This window comes from Diabrotica undecimpunctata, chromosome 6, assembly GCF_040954645.1.
Source record: "Diabrotica undecimpunctata isolate CICGRU chromosome 6, icDiaUnde3, whole genome shotgun sequence".
Taxonomy (NCBI): Eukaryota; Metazoa; Arthropoda; class Insecta; order Coleoptera; family Chrysomelidae; genus Diabrotica; species Diabrotica undecimpunctata.
In genome coordinates this window covers 107,287,262-107,313,585 of record NC_092808.1, presented here as the reverse complement: position 1 = coordinate 107,313,585, position 26,324 = coordinate 107,287,262, and the positions used below count along the sequence as shown (strand labels likewise).

The 26,324-nt window shown below is 32.8% G+C and overlaps 1 protein-coding gene across 2 annotated transcripts in view; it reads right to left on the bottom strand.

The window, feature by feature from the left end:
* Positions 1-18,302, bottom strand: part of LOC140443703 (uncharacterized) — a 60,641-nt gene extending 42,339 nt beyond the window's left edge. For both annotated transcript variants that reach the window (XM_072535086.1, XM_072535085.1), the window contains exons 1-3: positions 17,812-18,302; positions 10,932-11,321; positions 6,359-6,753 (exon numbers count right to left, since the gene is read on the bottom strand). In XM_072535086.1, coding sequence (XP_072391187.1) covers positions 6,359-6,753; positions 10,932-11,321; positions 17,812-18,017 — 991 coding nt within the window. In that variant the 5' untranslated portion in view covers positions 18,018-18,302. The remainder of the gene's footprint in view (positions 1-6,358; positions 6,754-10,931; positions 11,322-17,811) is intronic.
* Between the last annotated feature and the right edge of the window lie 8,022 nt (positions 18,303-26,324).

Here is a 26,324-nt window from a genome sequence, read left to right as displayed (position 1 = left end):
ATATATCAACACATAAATCCTTGACAATAAATCCTTGCATATTAATTTCTTTATTAAGAATATTAATTTTAAAATTGGCTAGTTTATCAATTTCACCCAACTTCTTATTATTTGCACCAATAATTTTAATTTTTGGAACCCTTATTATATCTGATAGCTTTAATGTATTAAAAATAAAATTCTCCGAGACTAAAGTACTTTCTGAACCAGTATCTATCATAATCTTAATCATTTTATTTTTGGCCAAAGCATTTATATAAATTAAATTAATAGATTCAATAATTTTATCTTCATCTAAAGAAATAAATTCAGAAGGTTTTTCATAATAGCAATGGCCTAACTTGTAATTCAGAAAGTTTACTGCACAAAATTTTGATTATTAGAATTGTCAGATTGTATCTGACCACTTGGATCTGATGTACTATGTCTTTCCCTACTATGACTTCTACTCACATTTTCTTGCCTTGTACTATTTCGTTCCCTGTCTTCGCAGCTTCTATTCCTTCGAACACAATTTACCTGTCTGTTATAGTTAGGTCGCTCTGTATTTCTTCTATTGTTAAAATCTTGTCTATTATTATTAGTACTGTTATTAAAATGTTGTTTATTATAATTACTGTTATTATTATTAAAATTTTGTAAATTATTACCATATCTATAATTATTGTTATATGATTGTCTATATTGTTGATTATCATTTTTATTATATTGAAAGTTATTATTGTTTTTTCTGTTGTTATTATTACTTGTCATATTGCCTCTTTGTATTCTTTGAATAAAATTAATAAAACTATCTATTGTTTGAATATTTTGTACAGTTACGGTTTGCACAACATCAGCATCAAAATGTCTAGATACATTTAAGACTGTTTCATCCTCTCTAAGTGGTGGTTCTAAATATTTTGCAACTGTTATCAATTTCAATGCATAATCTACCATATTTGATTTTAAATTTTGATTATACTTTCTCTAAGTGGTGGTTCTAAATATTTTGCAACTGTTATCAATTTCAATGCATAATCTACCATATTTGATTTTAAATTTTGATTATACTTTCCAAAATATAGAATTTCTCTAAACTTTGCTTGCTCTAATTCACCCCAATAATAATTTAAAAATTTATTTTCAAATGTTTGAAAGTTATCTAAATCATTTTCAATACTAGCAAACCAAGTTGCTGCATTGTCATTTAATGTCATTCTAATATAATCTTTAATATCATTAATATTATTCACAAATCTTAATTTATGTTTTAAACTATTTATGTATACTCTAGGATGCAAATTTTTTATATTACCAGAGAATTTAATCCCAGTCTCATTTGTTAAATTTAAGTAAGGTCTTCCTATGTCTCTCATTTGTGAAATATCATCTATTCTCTGTTCCACATTTCTTATTTGATTATTCTTTATTTGGATATTTTGTTGTATATCGTCTAATTTTTCTTCTGTGTTTCTTCTGTCTTCGTTAATTTTTACTTCTAAGTTACATTTCTGTAACTCTATTTTCTGTTCTATATCTATCTTATTATCTTGAATAATCCTCTTTACTTCTGTCCTCTCATTTTTTATCCTTTTCTTGTAGTCATGCTGTATATTTTTTATTTCATTTGCTACTTTCTTCTCTGCAGCTTCAAGTTTTTTATCCATTTGTTTTTCCATTTGTTTTACAATTTTATTATTATTATCTTCTATTTTCTTTTCTAATTTTCTATAATTCTCTTCCAATTTTTGTTCCATTTTTTTTATGTCTTCTTTGACTTCTTTTGAATTCTCTTCCATTTTTTTCGTATTCTCTTCCATTGTCTTGTTCATCTGCATCATTAATGACATCAAAGCTGCCATATTGACATTTTCCTCTCTTTCTGGATTCATTTCTGCAGTATCTTGTGGAACTTGAACTAAACTCTCCTCTTGTATAGGTTGTGTTTCTACTTCCACATCTTCTTCATTCTTTTTGCTTCTTGTACCTTTCTTTCCTTGAGACATTTTGAGACTTTACTTGTTCAAATATAATTAAAAATAAAATCTATAATTTTTCACTTCTACTGATAATTAATTTAATTATATGAGAGCACTTATCTTCCCAAACTAATTCTTTAAAATAGAGAGCCACCGCGTTGGGCGCCAAATTGTTATGATGTATTATTTGTTTGAATGATGAGCAATGAGTATTTTTAATAATATAGGGTTTTTATCGCGGTTCTCAAAGAATTAGTTTGTAAGTACTTTTTTAAATTATCTTTATTATAACTATTATGGAACACACATATATATCTAACCTAGCCAATGTAAATTTAAAATAAACTATCTTTAAATTGATACTCTTATAAAACTAATTAAATTCTATAGACAATGTAAAATTTAAACAAACTATCTTCAAAATTGAAATTGTTATGACATTAACTAAATTATATTAACAAAATTTTGTACCTTTCTTTCACTGAATGCCTAAATGAACTGTTTTCCACTATATAGATTCTAATCACCACTGAATGTCTTCGTACTTCGGTTATCCTTGTTTTTGTGAAATTACTTTTTCCAATTATCAGCTTCTACCAATTTAAGATATAGTTTTCTTCACCAGCATTTATACACCACCAACCAAACCAGCAAACACCATTTATATTTATTCTTCTTTTCAATATACCAATATCCAATTATTATAAGTTGATTTATACTAATCTCCAATCATAATATAATTTTAATTCCTTCCAATGTCCATCCAATATTCTTCTAATATACTTTTATAATCTTCAATAATTATTTGTGTATAATTATAAATGTGCATTAAATATATGCATAATTTTTAATCTTCATTTAACTCACTATATTAAACAATTGGACTATCTCCAACTAACTTTCATATTTCTTATTAAACTGCTTGACTGACTTACTAAAACTGTGAACAATTGACTTCACTAACTAATCTACTAACTTTCATAATAAACTGCTTGACTTCTGACTAAAAACTTCCATCTTGAATCCAAATCACGGGTATTTATATCCTTTTGGATATTCCAGAACCATCTGGTAAGAGATCATGTTCCAATTTGTTCTATTTCTTCGATATCGATGTTCTCGAAAAAAATATCTGTTCTATCCACCGACATAATCATTATTCCAGAATGTTCGACCTTAAACAATGGTCACACTCTGCACTCTGGAGAATTCGTTAATGTTCCATTGATAATTTTGTTGACATTTAGGCTTTTCAGATCAGAATAAACATTCAAATTAGTAACTAACACTCTAATTTGATAAAATACACAATTCAAACAATATATTATTATAACCCCACTTTATATTCCTATTATGATTAATTTCTATCTGTCAATTACTTACTGTATAGTTGGTTGCCTAGCACATGGCTCACTTAAATCTATTTACAACATTAAAATACAACTTTTTACACTTATTATATGCTAATTTATTAAAAATGCCCTCACATAAATAATTTTTATTAAATTCTCTAGTGTATAACTTATTTAAAATAATCAAATACTTTTTTATATCTAACATTATGTAGTATATAACTTATAAATTATTTTCTATAAACCCCAATCGTCACAATATATATATATATATATATATATATATATATATATATATATATATATATATCTGAAACCACCTTAGTCCCGGTCTACGGTTGTTTCTGCACTAAATTGTCAGTTGTCATTTTGCATATCGACGTTTACCATAACCTATAGAATTCATAGTGTTTCTATTGTCTGTTCTTATTGCTGCTTACAAAAAGTTATCTGTATATTGGAAGAAAAACGTTCATATTTTAATATTATTATGAACAACGATTAATCAACCACCAGTGATGAAAAGGCCAAGGATGGAGAGCTTGCTACTAAAAGGCGTAAGGGAATTAGGAATTTGGATGAATATCAGCGTAATGTTATTAGAAACTCTAGAGTTAAAGATACATTGGAGATATATCTACAAGGATTAATAGAAGTAATGGAGGTGTCTAAAAGAAGAAAACGTAATGAAGGACGTAAAGATAGGACAAGAAGTTACAAGCTCTTTGTTAATGTTGATCAGACTAAAAAATGATATGCGATGGCGCTTTTTTAAGTATTCACGCCATTGGAAGAGAAAGGCTAAAGCGAATTAAAAGACTTGTGGTATGTGTTGTGATACCTACAGATAAAAGGGAAAAAATATAAAAGGGAACATTATTGATGCTAGAACTAGAGAACTTATCCGTAGCCATATAACTACATTTCCAGTCAAAGAGTCTCATTACTCTGGTAAGGAATTTAAGTACTTAGATGCGAAACTTAATATAAAAATAATGCACCAATTATTTATTAAAAAGTATCCTGAGAGTACAGTACAATACAGTTACTACAATAAATATTTTGATGAAAATAATGATATTAAACACAAATTGACACATGCAATGTCTGTGAGGAGCTTAATTTAAAAATTAAAAGCCCTAGTCTTGGTGAAGCAGCAAAAAAAGTAGCGGTTGCCGAAAAAGTCGTACACTGCCGCCGAAGTAAAAACGTTTACACTGCCCTACATGATCAAGTTAAGGAATGCATTTAAAGAGATTATGTACAAGCAATCGCCTTCGATTTTATGCAGAACATTCAACTTCCTGTACAAGACCTATTTTATCTGTCGCAGCTTACCGTAAATGTTTTTTGCATCACCAATATTAAGTCACAAAAATCGGTTCTTTATATTTACCACGAAGCAGAAGCACGAAAAAGCCCGAATGAAGTCTGCAGCTTTCTATTAGATTATATTGAAAAATATATTGGAACAGATGTTAAAGAACTACGCCTGTTTTCTGACAACTGCCCGGGTCAAAACAAAAACCACTGCGTTACAAGAATTTATTTGGCTTTAACCAGGCAGATTTCAAAAAATTCAACAATATTTTCCACTTCGAGGTCACTCATTTCTTCCCTGTGACCGTGTTTTTGGAGATATTAAAAGAAACCTCAAAAACTTTTGTTTTTGATAAATTCTTACTTCTTCTTCAAGTGCCCTGTCCGTTGCGAACGTTGGCTATCAACATGGCAATTCTGATCTAGCGTTGGCTTCATCTGGAATATGTGCAACTTTATTGGAATGTGGACAAATTGCAAATTTTGTCTTGAAATGACCATTAATCATACAAATGAATGAAACACCAGATTGCAACATCGCCAAAAATAGAGAAATGACGAAGAACTTACAGGTATGCAAAAAAATCGTTTGGGATGAATGTACATTGGCCCACAAGAGGTCATTACAGGGACTGGACAGAACTTTGAAAGGAATTCGTGACCATCAAAAACATTTTTGGTGGAGCCATGATTACATTTTCAGACTGCTTCTTATTTAATAATTATTCCCCAATTAACTGCGGGGACGAATTAAAGGCATGCCTAATACCATCCAATTTGTTGTGGCATTTGATGCCACATGATTTGATTTGGAAAAAGCTCCAGTTGACAAATATCATGCGAGTGTTTTTGCAATACGATCAAAGTGTAGTCGAAGCAGCTATTAGATATTGGAAATGGTAAAGTCGCTATTGACACCTCGACCAGTGTCAATTCATTACCCAGAGATTTATGTTGCTTAACACTCTCGAAAGAGAAGCCTATTGAACTTTGATACATTATTTAATTTTAAGACGATACGAAGTGCGACGGGTCAGCTAGCATATAATATAATAATATAACTAATAATACAGCTAGTATATAGTGTATAATATAAATAATTTGTATAAAAATGTTTAATGTAAGTATACAATAACCCGAGTTGGACTTGAACTGAAATAATTTGAAAACACTGTTTGTTTTGTATATAGAAAGACATGAAGAGCATTATACATTTGAGTTAGTTATAATTTGTAATTGTTTATATTTGTACTCCGTTTACCGTTCGATACTATAAAAATAATCAATAAACTAATATAGTGAATTAACATATATTAATTTACAAACTAAGCCCAAAAGTCACATCATCATATTACCAACGCATATATTATTACACCATCACTAAAAAATCACGGAACAATTATTTAGAACCTTCAAATGGAGTTTTATTTTGAATTTGAAAACTTTGGACTGGAAATCGAAATGTTAAAACAAAAAAATTTTCAATTAAAATTGTTATGTGATTATTTTCAATAAAATTTAGATACCTTTTCCTTTGCAATTCATCTGGTATTTTTTGAGATATTCAAAAATAATGCCACATAATCAGATGTCTTTTATAATTAGATATATGATGTCGTTGTCTGTGCTGATATAACTGAGGATACAGCTTAGAAAAATTGATAAGCGTCAGATACTTTTGTACAGTGCATATTAACGATAGCTATAACTGTAATATATATTTACCTGCACTTCCATTTTCCCTAGTAAAAGGCACTAATCTATACTGAAGAGCTGCATGCTGCTTGGAACAAGACGGATGATCAACAGGTAAATCCACAACTTTTCTTTCTCTACCAATAAGATATGCACTCTCTCTATGAATGTACAATACTTGCAACGCTTTTTCCCCCTTAAACGGATATAACCGCCATCTTCTCCTTGGCTTCCTTGCCTCTGGTGGTTCACTGTATTTAATGACTACACCTTTATAGGTATTTGTTTCTTCCGTAAGTTTTCCGGACAAGCCAAAATTCGGCTTGTCTTTCTGTTGGGGTTCTTTCTTCTGTTTGGATTCATCTTCGGGTTTGCCCCATTTGGCATTGGCATGGTCAAAAGAGCCACTTCGCCTTCGTCTAAAACTATATTATAAAAATATAAAATAATAATATTAAAAATTTTCTTTTAACTGCAGAAAGTAGAAAATGAAATACTTCAAAAATAGTATCTGTAGTGTTTTATATATTTGGAAAAAACCACTCGTAATGCCTATATATCAAAAAATATTTTTATATATCGAAATTTTCAAGATTAATGGATTGATATTATGAGGGAGTATTTTTTTCAATTAGGAAATTAAAATTTTATGTAGTAACCTAACAAGACATTGTTGCTAGACAACCTTTTACGTCCATAGTTTAATTATTTTTTTCAACGCTGCATCTTTTTTTGGTTTCCTTCTCCCGGTGCGGTTTTTTTCTCCATGTTGTCTTCTTCTACAGGTTCTTTCCACATTTCCCAGATATTCCCCATTTTCGCCAACTTTTAAGTCTGATATTTTCTTTTATTTACCCAGCCTATTTTTTGTGAAATCTCAAGCCATTGGGCCATAACGTTCTTCTTGTTCTTTACGTACCCTCTCTATTACGGAAGGTTGCCATCAAAAGAGTAAATTGAACTCACTTGCACGGTTCTTAGCATTCAATGTGTATCCATGCCTGTCTACTCTCTTACACTTTCTTTTAAACTTTGTTTCCATTATGAGACCTACATCTTCTCCCTAAATGTGTCCTACAGTGTGTTTTTATGTAGTGTAATAACTAGAGAAGAGCATTTATGCAAGCAGCATAATTTGCATATTTTGCTTGCTTTATACAAAAAATAGCGGTTTGCATATTTTATACATGAATACACAGCAAGATCAAGGTCTAAACTGAAGTACCAAACCATCATTGTCCCATAATTTTATTTTTAGTTTAAATGGGCATGGGCAATGGGTACCTGGGCATTTCTCAACTGGTTGGCCGGCCGCAGTACTCCACGAGAGTTGAGCTCAGAGAAAGATTTAAAATTGTTATTTAATTTATTATTTTGTGTCTAACTGAAATTTTTATCATGTCGAAAGTGAACAATGTTTCTATTTAGATTAAACCTTAAGTACAAACAATTATATTTGGACAATGATAGAGTGTCCAAATAATAGAAAAAAATGATAGAGAAATAACAATTGATATATCCTAGATTTTTCTCCTAAGAAATTTGACATTTTGTTCAAATAAAAATCGCAAATCAAGCAGCACGTGAAAACAGCTAAACATACCACAAAGCTACAAAAAATTAAAGTTTCTAACGAGAAAGTGCAAATCTCTTTATCCCGATGTTTTGAGACCCCCTTAAAAAAATCAAGTGAAAACAAGAAATGTTAATGAAGATTTTTTCGGGCATTGATAGCATCCAATATCCCATTGTCAAAGTTGTTAAATGACAGTTAGAGTTTTTCTTTAGAAATGTTGCAAAATTAAAATTCCAAGCTAGACAAAGTTAAAAACGAATAACATCAATTATTTGTATTTTAGAAAAACCAAAGAAGTAAAAAATAAATATTTACTTATGCATGGATGAAACTACTGATTCTGCTGGGCGTTATAAAGCTCATTTATTGATTGGAGTTCGACCCAGTCCTGCTCAAAAGCACGTTTAACTGTGTGCAAACAGATAGAAAAAACTAATCATTAACTTCAACAAATACAAGATTCATACAAGAAGAATTAGCTAACTTCTTTCTACCAGATCCCATTCCTTGTGAAAAGTTCTAGCTGTCCTTAACCGATGATGCACCCTATATGGTCAAAGCAGGACAACATATTAAAATATTTTACTCCAAAGTTCAACATGTAAAATGTTTGGCCCTTGGTGTTAAAAGAATTGCGGAAGAAATTAGAAAATATTTTCCTTTTATTAATGAACTTGTATATAATATACAAAAAGTTTTTCTCAAAGCATCTTTAAGAATTCAGTATTAAAACATGAAACTTTCTAATCTTCCTCTTACCCCTCAACCAGTAATAACAAGATGGGGGACCCGGTTGGAAGCAGCATTTTTTATTGTGACCATTTTACTCATCTAAAACAGATGACTGATAAAAATTGTCAACCTCCTGTTCATGCAAAAAAGTTGATGCAAAATAAACTACTACCTCAACTGACATTTTTTCAGAGCAATTATGCTTGTACATTAGATGTTATTTTAAAGTTGGAATTAAATAGGTTGTCTTTAGTAGAATCTTTGAGTTTAATTAATAGCTTGGAAATATCTGTTAACAGTGTTAGTAGCACTGTCGGGGGAAAAATTAAAGAAAAATTGATTCTAAAAGATCTAAAGAGTAGATCAATATGCTTGTGTGTGACGATATTGCTTATTGCTGTCCTATAATGCCAGCTGCTATGTCTAGTTCTAGTCAAGTACACTGTTCACGGCACTACTGTTCTTAGTACGAGGATAGATTGATATTAAACTAGCCTTTGATAGATGGCACTACTTGATACCGAATGGGTTTCGGTGTTGACATTTGCCATTCATGACATGACGTCTGTCAAAATTTTAAGTTTTAAAAACAATTATTTTGGTTTTTACAGCCGTCAAAAGCAAGCAAATTTTGTGTTTTCCGACAAATGGAAAAAGTCGAGTATCGTTCGGTGATTAAGTTCCTCCACAAAAAGGGTAATGTGCAAATCAAAGCCGACCTGGACGAAGTTTATGGTGAGGTTGCACCTTCGTTAGCAACAGTAAAATTTTGGAAAGCTGAATTTGTTCGTGGTCGTACGGGTGTTTTTGATGATGAGCGTCCCGGGAGGCCAAATGAAATCACCACGCCGGAAATGATCAACAAAGTCCATGACATGATTATGGCAGATCGCCGAATTAAGCTCCGTGAGTTAATAGAGGTCCTAAACATTTCCTACGAACGCGTACACAACATCATTCACCATCATTTGGACATGAAAAAGCTATCCGCGCGATGGGTGCCGCGTTTGCTGTCAATCGATCAAATGCAAAAACGTGTGACCACTTCGGAGACGCTTTTGGCGATGATACATCGCGATCCGAAGGATTTTTTTCGCCGATTTATCACCGTTGATGAAACCTGGGTGCATTATTACACACCGGAAACCAAAGAACAGTCGAAACAGTGGCGCAAACGCGGCGAAGGGCCGCCGAAGAAGGCAAAGAGTGCACATTCGGCCGGCAAAGTGATGGCGACTGTTTTCTGGGATGCGAAGGGCATCATCCACATCGACTACTTGGAAAAAGGAAAAACAATCAATGGTGAGTACTACACAGCAATATTGTATCGATTCGATGCCGAATTGCGTCGAAAACGCCTCGGTTTGGAACGCAAAAAAGTGCTCTTTCACCAAGACAATGCACCGGCTCACCGATCGGCCGTCGCCATGGCAAAATTACACGAATTGGGATATGAATTGGTTGAACACCCACCGTATTCCCCAGATCTTGCCGCCAGCGATTTTTTCCTGTTTCCAAACCTAAAAAAATAGCTCGGAGTAAGCCGTTTCGTAACAAATGATGAAGTCGTCGCTGAAACTTCGGTCTATTTTGAAGAGCTCGAGCAAAAGTACTCTTCGGATGGTATAAAAAAAATTGGACCATCGTCTTACTAAGTGTATCGAGCTAAAACGGGACTCTGTTGAGAAATAAATCGATTTAATTCCAAAAAACTTGTTTTTTCTATCAAAGGCTAGTTTTATATCAATCTACCCTCGTAGTGCAGTGATCTGGGGATTCAGGAGACCGATACCGGAAGATCTGATGAAGATTTCAGAGAGGAAGTCGAAAGTTTGGTGTACTCAAATTCAACTCGGTTCAACAAAAAAAAACAGGTGAATTTGATATTATTTTTTCTAATAATATTATTCTTAGCAATTAAATGAAATTAATTAATCTTAGCATATTAATTAGTTAAAAGTAAAGAATTGTAAAAAGAAATAATCAATTTTATTATAAGATATAAAATTAAAACGATCAATGTAACAATATAAAATAAAAGAATTACTATATTCTAAACAAATCGACAGTGTAAAGCCAAAGGGCATAACCCTCAAAAACTGGAAATTGAAGTTCTGGTTTTTTTCTAAAATACCGCCTCCTGCCAACAGTAGTATCCTTCAAATAAATATGCAGTACGACTTAACAACTAATTTAGTTTTTTATGCGTCCTATGAAATTCATAGCTTGAGGTTTACTTCCTTTGGATATTACGACGTCGATAATATCAATATTTATCTAAATATCTATACATACCCTTCTCTCCTTTTGTTCCTCTCATTTCCTTGATCTCTTCTATTATCAAATTGTTTATTTTTTTCTCGTTCCTCGCTTCGACTTCTCGATTCCTGCCTACCTTTGTGATCATACCTATCTTTATACCGAGACCTATCTCTATCATCGTATCTATCTCTATTATAACTTTTACTATCATATTTATCTCTGTTATAATCCCTAGCATCCCTTCTATTCTGATTTTGTTTTTCTTTGCTATCATATACCCTCCTGTCATATTTATCCTTTGAATGAGACTCTTTTTTGTCCCAGTTCTGTTTAGTGTGATTTTCGTAAAACCTGCTAGCACTGCTAGATTCTTCTTTCCTTAAATTAGAGTCTCCTTCTCTCTTTGTCTTATTTGTTGATTTTCTGTAACAAAACAGGAGCTTAAATGAATACATAAGTATATAACAGGTGTCATGATAAGAAGTAAGTTTGAATAATAAGAATATTTGGGCATGTAAAAGATACTCCGGATATATTTGATTGAATAATCAAATTATAATTAAACTTGATATTATCCAGTGATATATCTCTTGTAATATTAAAGATACAAAATTGAATCTCATAACAAAAAGTGGGAAAACGATGTAATTTATATGAAATATAGAAAAGATATATAATTACATCCACTGCATACTTCTAAAGAAGGTTGCAGATGCAGTGCTTCGAAGTTCAATACAGATACTAAAACACACTAATGTCTAGAGCCTGACCCACTACTCTGTGGGTCATGTGTTATACTTTGTGGTATATACTCTGGTGTTATACAGAGTGTGACGTCATGTAAATACTGATGCCAACTTTATTATTTTAGATGGAACACCAGGTATATTATTTAATTATTGTACCCTACACAAAATTCAAAGAACTTTAATGTAGTGGCATGCCATGCTTTTATTTAACTGTTTTTAATATACAATGGATTAAAGACACAATCCCTTCTATATTAACTTTTAAATTTTTAACCTTTAAGATACCTACCTATGTACATTCCATATGACATCTGGTAAAAATATTGGCAGGTTTCATTTATTTGACATATGTATTTTAAAAGAATATAGAATAGAATATATATCTTAGAGTACATATATACAATATTAAAAACAAGTTAAGATACGAAAGTGAACTCCCTCTTCTTTATTGATTTTATTTTTAGAACCTTTTAAAGTCATTAGAAGACACACAGAGAGTGATATATTTATTAACCACCCTGTATCCTAAAATAAGTTAATTAAAACTATAACATGCAACATATAAAAGTTCTGGGAATTTTGTGCAGAATCCAAAAATTTTATAATATAACCAATGTTCCATTTAAAATAAGAAAGTTGGTATGATAGTAACTAATATAAATAACATCAGTCAACATCCTGTACATAAAATAACAAATTTTTATTGGAAAAAATGCGCAAAAAGTATTTAGTTCAGTGCATGAAGATGACGACCTTTAATTTTGATCTGCTATTATTTACTATTCATTTTAGAGTTATTCTTATAATTTAAACATTATTAAATTTATCAAATGGATTAAATAGATAGATTGAACTAATTGTGAACAATACACATAAACCCCATTGACACATTCAGAAATGTAAAGCAATGACCTGCCAATTTTTCCATTTTTGAGCTATTTACACAGTAAACCGCAAAATTATTTTAAGTTTTGTTCCAAATGTGGCGAATTGCATAAATTTAAAAATTGGCGCCAGAATATATAGAACCATTAGTATCTATGTACACAATGAACGTAGTTCGCAATTCCATATGTAGCTAGTAACACATAGCCACCTTTGGAATGGACATCTTTCGATGTAGGTGAAGTTAGCGCCATTTGTTTTATTATAACCATAGATCAATTGCTATGATTATAACCCATGGTACAATGAACATACCGTAGGTTGTTCTGTGGAAACGAATATTCAAAAAATTGTGGTAACGTAGAGCTTGATAGGGAACATTAAAGTTAATCTGGTTTAACAGATTTAAATAATCAATAAATCCATGTATGATCTTATAGGGAGAGGTATATTAGGTCCGCCCTTTAAATCGCCGAACTTGCATGAGTGGAAATAATAAAAAGGGGAAATTCAACGTTGCCAAACTTATTGGTTTTATTTGACCTGTTGTCTTTTTAGCATTTGAACAATGTTCTAAGATAATCAAATTTGGGCGAAATGGATTTAAATGGCAGCTTACTGTTTTTTATTGGGAATATGCCACAATTTTACTTTACAATAAGTGTAATATAAAATTTTGATTTCCACTTCGGAAATCGTTTTATATAAATAAAATTAATAATGATTCGTATTTTAAGTACAATTTCCGAATTAAAAATCTAAACGTCAAAATAAGCTTATTTTAAAGTCACATTGTGCCTTATTTCCAATAAAAATAATAAAATGCATATAACTCCACAATAAATAAACCTTCATACGAAATTATTTGGCAACGTCTCATGTCGCGTAGTCAAAGCAAAGAATATAGACGCTTATATAAGCGTCTATATTCTTTGGTCAAAGCACCGAATCACCGTTACACAGGTAACGAACGAGTAGAGATGGGTCTTTGATGTTTTTATCGTTAAGAGCGTAGGCGCAAAATTTGGGGCAAATGCTTTTTAAATGCATTTTTTTTCGAATTCTGAGAAAACTAATAAATATTTTTGAAAAATTTAAACAATGAATGAATGAAAGAATACATTATTACCTAGGGCTGAAAGTTTCTGAAAACTTCTATAATGTTTATTTTAATAAGTTACAGGGGTGAAAAAGAGACAATTTAGTGTGATTTTGAATTTTAAGTATCTCATTCAAAAAAAACTTTTTGTTTATTCTAAGAGACTTTCGGCCCTCGGCAATAATGTCACCTTTCATTCTGCGTTTAAATTTTTAAAAAATATTTGTTAGTTTTCTCAGGATTCAAGAAAAATGAATACATTTAAAAAGCATTGGCCCGAAATTTTGCGTCTACGCTCTTAACGCAACTAAACCGATTTTCGTAAACAATAACTATGATTGTTTAACAGTAGTTTCAAGTAAGAGAAGTACCTACATAAACAAACATAATGGCTATTATCGTTTATGTGTATATTTATTGAAGTGAAAGAAACTAATGAAAGATATATTTATTATAACTTGAAAAATAAACTAAAAAATACAAATAGTAAATCGTACTTACATTTACATTACACGTTATTATTAAATCGCGAATCGTCTAAATTGACATTTAAAAACGTAAGTTTTTCTACTTTACTTCTTGTTAACTGTGTTCTTCTTTTATTTAAAATTAAACCAGATTTTGAACATATGTTCACATTTACAATACTTTATGAATATAGTGGTTAAGTTAGGATATACATGGCAATGGTTTTTCCACCATTGTAATGGACTCTCGATACAGGTGTACGTTTAGATGAGTCATGTCCAATTAATTGTTCAAAAATACACCATGGACTTAAGTCATCTTTATCGGTTTCCTTTTCTTGTACTGGTTGATTTTCAATAGTACAATCTTTTTCTTTTTTTTATAGAAGTAACCAACTTCTTAACTCTTTCTTTTGTTTTTTTACCTGTATTTTTATCAGAAAATCATTGCACTTTAAATCGTGAATCCATAAATGTACATAATGATAATGTGCCACTCTGTTCTATCCCTCTAAATCTTTTTGCTAAACCCGATATTAGTAATTGTACTACGTCGGATAATATGGATGTAAGGTTACCGTTTGATAAAATTTTATTGCAAGATTCTTGCAGGCAGTGTACCATAACGATCATTGAACTATCCTTCAAGTATTTTTGGCCACTGATTGTACTTGTTATTTCTTTAAAAGGCCGTAAAATTTGGGAAAGTTGAGAACAAATAATCCAGTCTTCATTATTTAGATTTGGTCCAAGTCTAAGTCTGTATTAACTAATACAAATGTGGAACGGATTACCTCTTCTAACTCGGCCATTCTTTTTAACATGTAATAGGTGAAGTTCTACCTAGTTTCCACGTCTTGGATTGGCCGTTTGGGAACTTTGTTATGTTGTAATTGATACTTTAAAAGCCGTTCTAAAGATAAGGTACTTTTTTTAGAAACTGAAATTTGAAATTAGTGAAATAATTTCACTAATTTCAAAAGCGATCTTTTCTGAATTATGGTTTCCAGAAAAATGGCAGCAGGACTAATAAAACTGTTTTAAATTCTAAATTTTCGGTTAAATATTGTCCTGTTAATGCGATGTAATTTTCAGTTACTCCACATGTCCAGAGGTCAGTAGCAATACAGATATTTTCTACTTTAACAACTTGTGATCTAATAATTTGCTTAGTTTTGATATAACATTCCTGAAGAAATGAACCTGACGTAATGATCAAGTTTTTCTTGTTGGTGGTTTATATCCAGGAATCCACCTGAAATTCTCCTGAAAATCTATAGAGATTAAAAACGTCCGAATTGCCTCAATAAAAGAGATAACAGCACCCGATTGCCTTGGACATAGAGACCCTTCTTAAATAAAACATCGCCCGCTCCACTTACCAATGCAAATGAACAATGTAAAGAAAAACCTAGGAAGGAGGTAACTGATTCTGACTACTCTGATCGTGATAGGGATTATATACCTAACAATGAGAATATGCAGAACTCATTTTCGGTTAGGTAATACTGTTTAGTTAAGAAATGAAACTAAAATACCTACCAATATTTTAGAAAGTGACGACATCCTCAATGATGAAAATAGTAATATTGAGAATATCAACGAAATTATTTCTAATTCCCAAGCAATTGAGCAAACATTTAAAAGTGACACTTGTGGTGGTCAGAACAAAAATCAATTTGTTGCTCTCATGTTTCTGTATGCTGTTCAGGCTTTACCTATTGAAGTAATCAATCAAAAATTTCTTATCTCTGGTCACAGTCAAATGGAATGTGACTCAATGCGTGCTGGAATATAAACCGCAGCCAAAAATATCTCTGTATACTTGCCGCATAAATGGGTAACTATTGCAAAGAACGCAAAACGAAATGCTCCAAAATATGAAGTTTATACAACACCTGACCTTGCCTTTATTGATGGGAAACCCCTTGCAAAACTTATAATGGTTAATCGAAACATAGCTGAAGATGGAACTGTGATTAATTGGCGTGATATTAAGTGGATTCGTTATGAAATAGGTAATCCTTTTGTGATGCATGTTAAAAACTATTTAGATGAAGAAGTATTTCACAAAATATTGATTGTTCCCTGTAGGGGTCGAAGAGTTACGTCCAGCATGGAAAATTTTTTAAAGCCTTTGTTTGAAGAAAAATGAAAAATATCGGCTGCAAAACTTCAATGTTTACACCAATGTTTATTTATTACTTATTTTTATAAATTTTGCTGTAGTTGTAATATTGTATATTACCAGTATTCATTTTTCAATTTAAAATAAAGTTAAGTCCCAAATGTAGCTACATGCATTTTATGCGAAAAACCCTCTCCAGATGAATAATTTAAATGTATTTATTATTCTTATAACGAAAGTGTTTGTCAGTATTCAAAAACAATGATTTTGTAGTTAGCCACTTTTGGAACCAGGCCATCAATTTGTCAAAATTTAGACAAAAGACAGAAGACAGGAAAACAGCCAAATCCATAGTCTGGTAACAGGGTTAGCAGACCTATTATGGCAGACTGTAAGCTGATGGAATTGCAGATGATGACCTATGCAGATTCTATCACCTAGAGGAAGAAACAGCAGAGCACCTTTTTGTGTCAGTGTGACAGCCTGGCAAATGTGTGGTTCTTTGCATTAGGTAAAGAAAGCCACAGACAAAAAGCTACATGGAAGGTTCAGTATCAAAGCTATTAAATCTTTTGAAAAGGGTCAGGCTAAAGAATTTAATCTAGGGTTACAGTGGAATAAGCTGAAAGCCACCTCATTGAATCTGCCTATCTATTTAAATCTCTCTATTGGTCCTTTTTATCTCTCTAGTAAATGTTTATGGATAAAATATGTTATCAGAATTTTAAAACAATCATTTTCGTCTATAGATGTCTCTTCTTTTAGGCTCTCATTGATCTTTGTAAGCATTTAGTAACTTGAAATTTAGGTTGGTTTCTTTTGGCAGATAAAAAGAGCTATATGAGTATCAGGACCCAAGAAAGATGAATAGGTTAAGCAAAGTCCAAATACATCTTGTTAGATTGAAAAAAACTCTATTTCTTATATGACCTTAGGACAATAACAAGAATGGACCACTTTCTACAAATAGTAGTCAAAACTTCCTAAAACTTTTTACGGGAAATCTAAATTTGACAATTAAGAAGTTGAAAGATTTAGTTAGAAAACATATGTAACAGATAAAACAAAGTGATAGATTTCTATGAGTACCTATCATAGGAACATTAACTACATAACATGCATAATAAATTATATCAAAATTATAAATTGGCAAGAGAACTATTTCGAAAAGATATAAAATAAAACAGGTAAAACATTTCACCAATATTATTTACAGGTATTTTGCTCAAAAGAATAAAAAATAATGTAAAAAAATGGCAGATATACAAAACAGACACAAAAAAAGATAAAAAAGAGTTGATAAAAAGAGAAATTTTTGTAGAACAAAATTCAAAGAAAGCATACTATAAGAAATCAATAAAAAATTAAAATTGAACTATTCAAAGCAGCAACAAGGTGAAAACAAAAACCAAATGCAGTATAAAGGAAATTGAAAACTTGATAAATGCTAACACAATAGTTATGTAAAGATTCGAGGTGATTAGAAGTATGTTTCAATATAAATTAAAGAAAACTGAAAAAAAAATTATTTTATGAACTTCAGTCTTCAATATATAGGATAAAAATTCTAAATTATAATACATACTTAGAACTTGTGTTGTGAGCTTCTGAATCATCTGAAGAATCTTGATACCTCTTCTTAGATATGTGGTCACTATCACTATCATCTGAGTGGTGCTTATGTTTTTTGTGCTTGTGTTTCTTACTTACTTCTTCAGATGATGATGAAGAGGAATAATTGGAAGAGTCACTAGAAGATTCACTGTATTTCTTTTTCCTGTTCGAACTCATATTAATATCCGAACTATTTATTATACTAGCCCTTCATGTAAGTATTATATACATAATATTAAACTTTTAAGAGTAAATTATTAATTAGATACAAACACTAGTAGTTGACAACAATGGCAAATGCCAATATTCCAAATTTTAGGTTAAATGGAAAAATTCTACATCTATGAATATAGCATCTACATATTGTAAGCGCCTTTTACTGAATACACTTTACAGCCTTGAGAAATAACTTGCCAATAGGACTTTTCATCAGCCGCCATGTTTTTCGTACAGACAGATTTGACAATGATGTTTATATTGGTTTACCTATATAAAGAAATTTTTATTAAATAAATATTTTTCACACTTTGTGTGATCGCGCGAATTATGAATGTTCTTTTCGAAAACATTTTTTAAAAAGCACAATCACTCAAAATAAACTTTTATTTATACTGGCAAAGATATTAGTTACAATTCAAATGAAAAAAAGTAGTTTAACAATTAATAAATACACTTGCTGAATTTGCTGTTCTAGTACGTCGTAATTGATGTTGCAAGTTCGGTGCTGATAGGCAGTAACTTCTTATTGAATTCTAGCGGTCATTGTAGTATAATTCGCGTCTCATGCTATGTCAAATATATTTCTTACAATTCTTTATTCAGTGTGCTCTTCGCCTTTATTTTTCTCGAACTTCGTTTGAGCATCACGACTTCACGACGAAACTTCTTTTTTGCTGTTTTTTAAGTATTTCAATTATTTTAGTATCCCTCAATATTTCTCTTCTTCTTTCTCTTTATGTGCCTTTTTTGCCGGTTATGGTATATAAAGTTCTCTGTTTTTTGCCATATGTATTATATTTTTCAATCAGGATTTTTTTCTTTTTACCTAAACCCTCTCTTTATTCCGTACGTAAGGCTGTATGACACTGTCCTCCTTTTACCGATTGTTAACTCTATCGTATTTTTCACTCTATCCGCCCAAGGTATTCTCAGTAGTTCTTCAGTTCGGATCTTAATCTTAACATCAGGGTCACACTTAACATTATTTTTCGTGTATTCTAGATTTTTGAATCGGTGTACTCTCTCAATATGTTCGTTTTCAATATGCCGTTCGATTTTGAATGTTTCTACTAATTAATATTAATTTGATTTTCTTTCTGTTGATCTTAAGACCAAAGTGCTGCCTGTAATAGTTATTCTATTGAGCGTCATCGAAAATCTTTGATATTATTTGCTAGTATAACAGTATCATCCCTATTATGAAAAGTAGTTTATTTATTTGAAAAAATATTACTTATTGGTACATTGGTGTCAGAAGAGTGAAATTTTAAATAAATAGTGAAAATGACTATGATTTATGAGCTCACAGCTACGAATTTAAGAAGACATCCCGAGGACAGAGAATTAGCTTCTACCGAAAAAAAGGCTGATTTAGCCCATAACGATTAAAGAACGCTTTGGAGGAAGAGGGTTTGAACACCGAAACTTATATATTTGAAGACAAACATGATGCTGTCATCTCGTCGATTTCAAAAGTTTCTGGTGACATCGTATCATTAGAGAATAGAGTTTCTGGCGATATTTCGAAAGTTTCTGGTGACATCTCATCATTGGAGAACAAAGTTTCTGGCGATATTTCGAAAGTTTCTGGTGATGTGGCCAATTATTCTGATGACATCCATCATTAGAGAACAAAGTTTCTGGCGATATTTCGAAAGTTTCCAGCGACATCGCTTCTTTAGAAAACAAAGTTTCTAACGAGATTTTTCTCTGGAAAGCAAAGTTTCTGCTAACATCTCTCCGGAAATCTCTAAAGTCACTTCTGAGATGTCTGCCCTCGACGATAGAATATCTTCGTTAAAAAACCAAGTTGAACCAAACCGAAATTTGAAGGAAGTGGAGGTTCTGTTAATGAAGTTCCAACTTTCGACGGAAAATCGTCATGGAACAACTGCATGAAACAGTTCGAATCAGCTGCAAGAGCGAATGGATGGTCTGAAAAAGAAAAGGCTGTAAACCTGACTATCGCTCTTCGAGGAGATGCCTTAGATGTGCTTCAGATCATAGCCGTAGAGGAGACGGATGATTTCGAACAACTGAAGAAGAGGTTAAATATGCGATATGGCCACGAACATTTGGAGCATGTATATCAGTCGCAGCTTAAAAATCAAAGACAGAAAAAAGATGAGGCTCTTCAAGAACATGTAGTAGTAGTAGTAGTATTAGTATGATATGCTTATCCAACAGCTTCTGAAGACATGATTTAAAAGTTGGCCGTTCACACATTTATTGATGGTTTTCGTGATCATGAAATGCAGAGAACACGCAGGCCTCTGGCGGGTACAGTAAAGTTAGGACTGTAAAAGAGAAAGGAGATGAAGATAAACTTGACCAGCTCGTTAATACGATGAAAAGTATTACATACAAGAAAACGAAAACTATAAGATGCTGGAATTGTGGCGAAATAGGACACGTACGAAGTTCATGTAAGCACCCTAGGTACGACGCAAATCAAGAAATTCACCATCAGGAAAACTAGAACGGGTCGGCCTTAGGGGGCAGCTTCGACCCGGAACTTTTCCAAAGACCCTCTCATACTAATAGCTTCTTTGAAATGTCGTAAAGATAGTGTATATGTAGATGGAGAAATAAATGGTAAAAGGCATACGTTGTTGGTGGATACCGGGGCCCTGATTCTATTTCATTTCGATGTCGAAATTTAAAAGCGACTACGCCATGACAGTCGCAATCGCTAGCGATTCTCATTCATTTCGATTGTAGTTAAAACTGGGGATATTTACTTTATCATTTTGACACTGCTGAAAATTTGGGTTGGCCCTGTTGTTTATTGGCTGCACTACGCTTGTTGAATGTTTGTTGTTTGTTTTGTTTACGTGAACGTTTTTTTTTCTTGTTTGAGTTGTTAAATCATAAATATTGGCCATTCTCAATTATATTTTGAATTGAAAGAAAAGATGGCAAGAAAAAAAAGGCGATGTGGGAGATCCTTAAGTTATAACCACTAAGATTTGACTTAGTGGTTATATTCTACTATATTTTTAAATTTACTGCAGCTTAGTAATACTAACCCTAAACATTTTGGGTATCCTAGAGGCATAAACACCTTCTTCCAAATATGGTTCTAATACCCTTATTAAATAATTTGCAGCTTGTTTATTAAGCCGGAATTGCTGCCTAAATTGAGCATCACTTAGTGAAAAAGAATTTTGAATATCCCGTAACATTCTTCTTATCCTCCGTTATGAGCGTCGGATATTTATCCTCTCTAATTCCTCCAAAACTAGCAAATGTCTGTAAAACACAGCCATATTAATACTGTTTGCCTCAGTTTTCCTTGCAAGGATCAAAACACCGCCTACCTAAACTGAACCTAAGTTCACTTCTCCCAGTCCAGTCAGTCATGTCAGATTAATTTCGACTCTAAATGAAATTTCAACCACTTTCTTGAAGTTGAAATTAATTTCGATAAGTCGAAAATTAGTGACGTCGTTTGGTTAGTTCAGCTGAAATCCACAAGGTTCGCAAAGTCGCATTTCGACGTCGCCATATTAATTTCGACTCAAAACATGTCGAAATTAATATGGCGACGTCGAAATGCGACTTTGCGAACCTTGTGGATTTCAGCTGAACTAACCAAACGACGTCACTAATTTTCGACTTATCGAAATTAATTTCAACTTCAAGAAAGTGGTTGAAATTTCATTTTGAGTCGAAATTAATCTGACATGACTGACTGGACTGGGAGAAGTGAACTTAGGTTCAGTTTAGGTAGGGGTGTTTTGATCCTTGCAAGGAAAACCGGTTTTGGAGGAATTAGAGAGGATAGATATCCGACGCTCATAACGGAGGATAAGAAGAATGTTACGGGATACTCAAAATTCTTTTTCACTAAGTGATGCTCAATTTAGACAGCAATTCGGGCTAAATAAACAAGCTGCAAATTATTTAATAAGGGTATTAGAACCATATTTGGAAGAAAGTGTTTATGCCTCTAGGATACCCAAAATGTTTAGGGTTAGTATTACTAAGCTGCAGTAAATTTAAAAATATATTAGAATATAACCACTAAGTCAAATCTTAGTGGTTATAACTTAAGGATCTCCCACATCGCCTTTTTTTTGCCATCTTTTCTTTCAATTCAAAATATAATTGAGAATGGCCACTATTTATGATTTAACAACTCAAACAAGAAAAAAAAGACGTTCACGTAACGTAAACAAAACAAACATTCAACAAGCGTAGTGCAGCCAATAAACAACAGGGCCAACCCAAATTTTCAGCAGTGTCAAAATGATAAAGTAAATATCCCCAGTTTTAACTACAATCGAAATGAATGAGAATCGCTAGCGATTGCGACTGTCATGGGGTAGTCGCTTTTAAATTTCGACATCGAAATGAAATAGAATCAGGGCCCAGAACCATTATACGCCCGACAGTTATAAATAGCCGTAAGAAACTGTTACCAACGAGGTTGCGACTTCGGACCGCTACAGGTGAAAATGCCAACATACATGGAGAAATCCAGGTACAATTAGGAATTGGAACAGAAAAGTTCGTCCATACTGTTATAGTTGCTGACATCGAAGAGGATGTTATATTAGGAATGGACGTAATGAATATGCATGGATTCCAATTGGATTTTAAGAATAAAGTAATCAAAGTTATTAACGAGGAGGTACTTCTTCATCCACATGATGACAACACTGTGCAAGCAGCCGTTAAAGAAGATACAGTCGTGCTTGCGAGAAGTGAAACGATCATAGTAGCGCGGTTACAGGGAATTGTGGATGAAGGGACACCTGTTATGGTGGAGCCTTGGAACCATAACGACGAGGTTGGCCTAGGAATCATAATTGGAAAGGAATTGGTGACTTCGGCTAAAGAAATACCTGTAAGACTTATCAATGTCAATGACTACCCAGTGACCGTCAAGAAAGAGACAAAAGTAGGAACTTGTGTACCTGTAACATCCATAATCCGTCAGACGACAACATCCGATAATTCAAACGACAAATTCGACCAAATGGTTGCAGCTGCGATATTTGAGACGCTTATAGAAACAATGTGTCGAGGGGGTTATCTTGGAAAACATGCCTGGTTTATCTAGATGACATAATCGTCTTGGGGGAGACATTTGAAGAATTTAGAAAACATTTTTAATCGACTTAAAGCTGCCCAATTGATGTTAAACCCCAAGAAGTGCCAGCTATTTCAAGGTAAAGTCAATTATCTGGGTCATATAGTCAGTAAAGAAGGAGTGGCCGTGAATAAGGGAAAATTGATTCCGTTAAAGAATGGCCAGAACCAACTGACAATTATCAAGTGAGAAGTTATCTAGGACTATGTACTTACTACCGGAGGTTTATTAAGAAGTTTGCAGATATCGGTAAGCCATTAACGCGACTTACAGAGGAAGCAAGAGATTACTGCTGGGATACAGACTGACAAAATGCCTTTGAGACCTTGAAAAAGCATTTAACCACAGCACCAATTTTAGGGTATCCATTGCCAGAAGGAGAGTTCATCTTAGATACAAATGCAAGTAATGTGGGAATTGGAGGAGTGCTATCTCAGATTCAAGGAGGACCGGGTACGAGTCCTTGGATATTTTAATAAAGTTCTTTCAAAACTTGAGCGGAATTATTGCGTCACGAGAAGAGAACTTCTAGCAGTAGTGAAATCTTTAGAGCACTTTTATCAATACCTCTATGGAAGGAAGTTTTTAATTCGAACCGACCACGCCACCCTTAAGTGGTTGATGCAGTTTACGAATCCAGAGGGTCAGATAGCCAGATGGATCGAACGACTTCAAGAATACGAATTCAAGATTGAGCACCGGACCGGAGTTATCCACAGACACGCTGATTCTCTTTCCAGAAGGACATGGCCAGCAGAGTGTTCCCACTGCAACAAAACGGACTCCAAGGAAGCAGCAGTGCTAAGAACAACGATGGTCAACGACGACTGGACGCCTACTAAGATAAGTCAAGAACAAGAGAGAGATCCAGTTGTACAGAAAATTCGAAAATGGAAAGAGGAAAACCGTCTACAACCGTGACAAGAAATATCAAACCTATGCTCAGTAGTTAAGACGTATTGGGCTCAGTGGGACTCATTTATCATGGAAGATAGCTTGCTCAAACGAGTCCTGCAAAATGATGACGATTCAGAGAAGAGAAGACAGTTGGTGATCCCAAAGAGCAGAATAGCCGAAGTACTTCCTCAGTTACACGACAGTTCATCAGGAGGGCATTTCGGTGTAAAGAAAACCCTTCAGCGAATTCTGGAACGGTTTTATTGGATGAACAGTTCCGACGACATAAAAGACTGGTGTAAGAAATGTACTACTTGTGCTACGAGTAACTGGCATTACCGAAAAAGGAGAGCTCCTATGAGACAATATAATGTTGGAAGCCCGTTTGAAAGAATAGCTTTGGACATTGCTGGGCCATTTCCAGAAAGTGAAAATGGAAGCAAGTACATGTTGATAGTAATGGATTACTACACTAAGTGGGTCGAGATTTACGCACTTCCATACCAGAAAGCCGCCACCATTGCAGATAAGTTGATCAAAGAATATATCAGCCGATATGGAGTGCCTTTGGAGATCCATCGTGACCAAGGCAGAAACTTCGAAAGCGATCTATTCCAAGGAATATGTGATAGACTAGGCATGAGGAAAACAAGAACTATAGCATATCATCCGCAATCGGATGGTATGGTAGAACGGATGAATAGGGCAGTTGGCAAGTATTTGACAAAGATGGTGTCCTATCATCAGCGAGACTGGGACCAATATCTTCCGTTCTTCACAATGGCCTACAGATCTGCTGGTAACGAATCTGCAGGCCAGACACCAGCCAGAGTCCTATTCGGACGCGAGATGCGACTAACAAACATATTTTTAATACATAATAATAACATTTTTTAATACATGTAAACATATTTTTCTAACAAGTATTTTGTAGTAGGTAAATATCTACGGGTCCCCCTCCGATAAAAACCTGTCTGGTTCCATGTCGTTCGAGACAGTTCAAGAAAGGTCACCAAGTTTCGAGGGATCTCCAGATAACGGTGATTATATATATATATATATATATATATATATATATATATATATATATATATATATATATATATATATATAGGATTTTTTTTTGCTTGTAAATGGCTAGTCTGTAAAGAATAATTGTATCGAGTCGAGTCTGAATTGTAACGCGGAAATAAATTATATAAATTAGAATAGTGGAAATAGAGTAAAATAAATTAAGTGTAATCTTGTATATAAACTAAATAAAGACTCTAATAAACTAAGTGTTAGAACATTTTATAATAAATTAAGATAATAAATTAGATTTATAATAATAGTTCAGTACGTCAATATTCTTTTTGCTATTTTTTGTTGTGGGAGTAAGCCACAATTTTACTTTGAAATAAGTTTATTTGACGTTTCGATTTCCATAATAATAGAAAATATAATAATAGAAAACAGTTTAAAATTGTCTGTCTCGGCATATGATTTTCTGAATACAGCCTGTACGTCGGTGTTATGATTTTCTGACTATGCCCTGTATATCAACTTTGTCACTTGCACACCTGTCACGACTTCCCATCTATGCTCGTTTGCACATTTGGACGACAAAAATTAAAAAATGCTGCTTTTGGCAATATTCTTGATGCATTCATTGGGCTCTTACAGTGCCTCTTCAAATATTGATGTCTTGGTGAACTGAAGAGAAATCACAGAACTTTATAGAACTCATAGACATGGCCAGGTTTGTTTAGTGTGGATTCCAATGCTGAAACTCGCGCCCCCATATACTTTTTTTAATTTCCAACGATAATATTCTGTGAAACGAGTTATATAAAATTGTGTGATTATAAGAAAAATATGGATGGTCACATATATAAAAAATACATTAAAAATTCAGGTTGATATAAAAAAGTTCTTGTTCAACAAAAGGCACCATTAGATACTCCAAACAGTCTTGCAGCATTGTCGATCGAAGTATCTATTTTATTATGCTCAGCTTAGAAAAAGTTCTCTCACAAGTACACTTTGTTACAGGAATTGTGGCAAAATTTACCATTAGTTTGGTTAAACACTGGAAACATCGATTTTCTATTATGCTGAGACATCCAATAAAGAGTTTTCGAAGCTGAACAATTTTTATTTTTCCTTGTTTTTAAAAATGTTACTTCAGCTTCTAATTCTGAAGAATTTAAATCGAAATGTTCTGAGGTGTATTTTAAATCTTGACTTTCTAGTTCATTTATATTTACCTAACGATATGATTTTGCTAA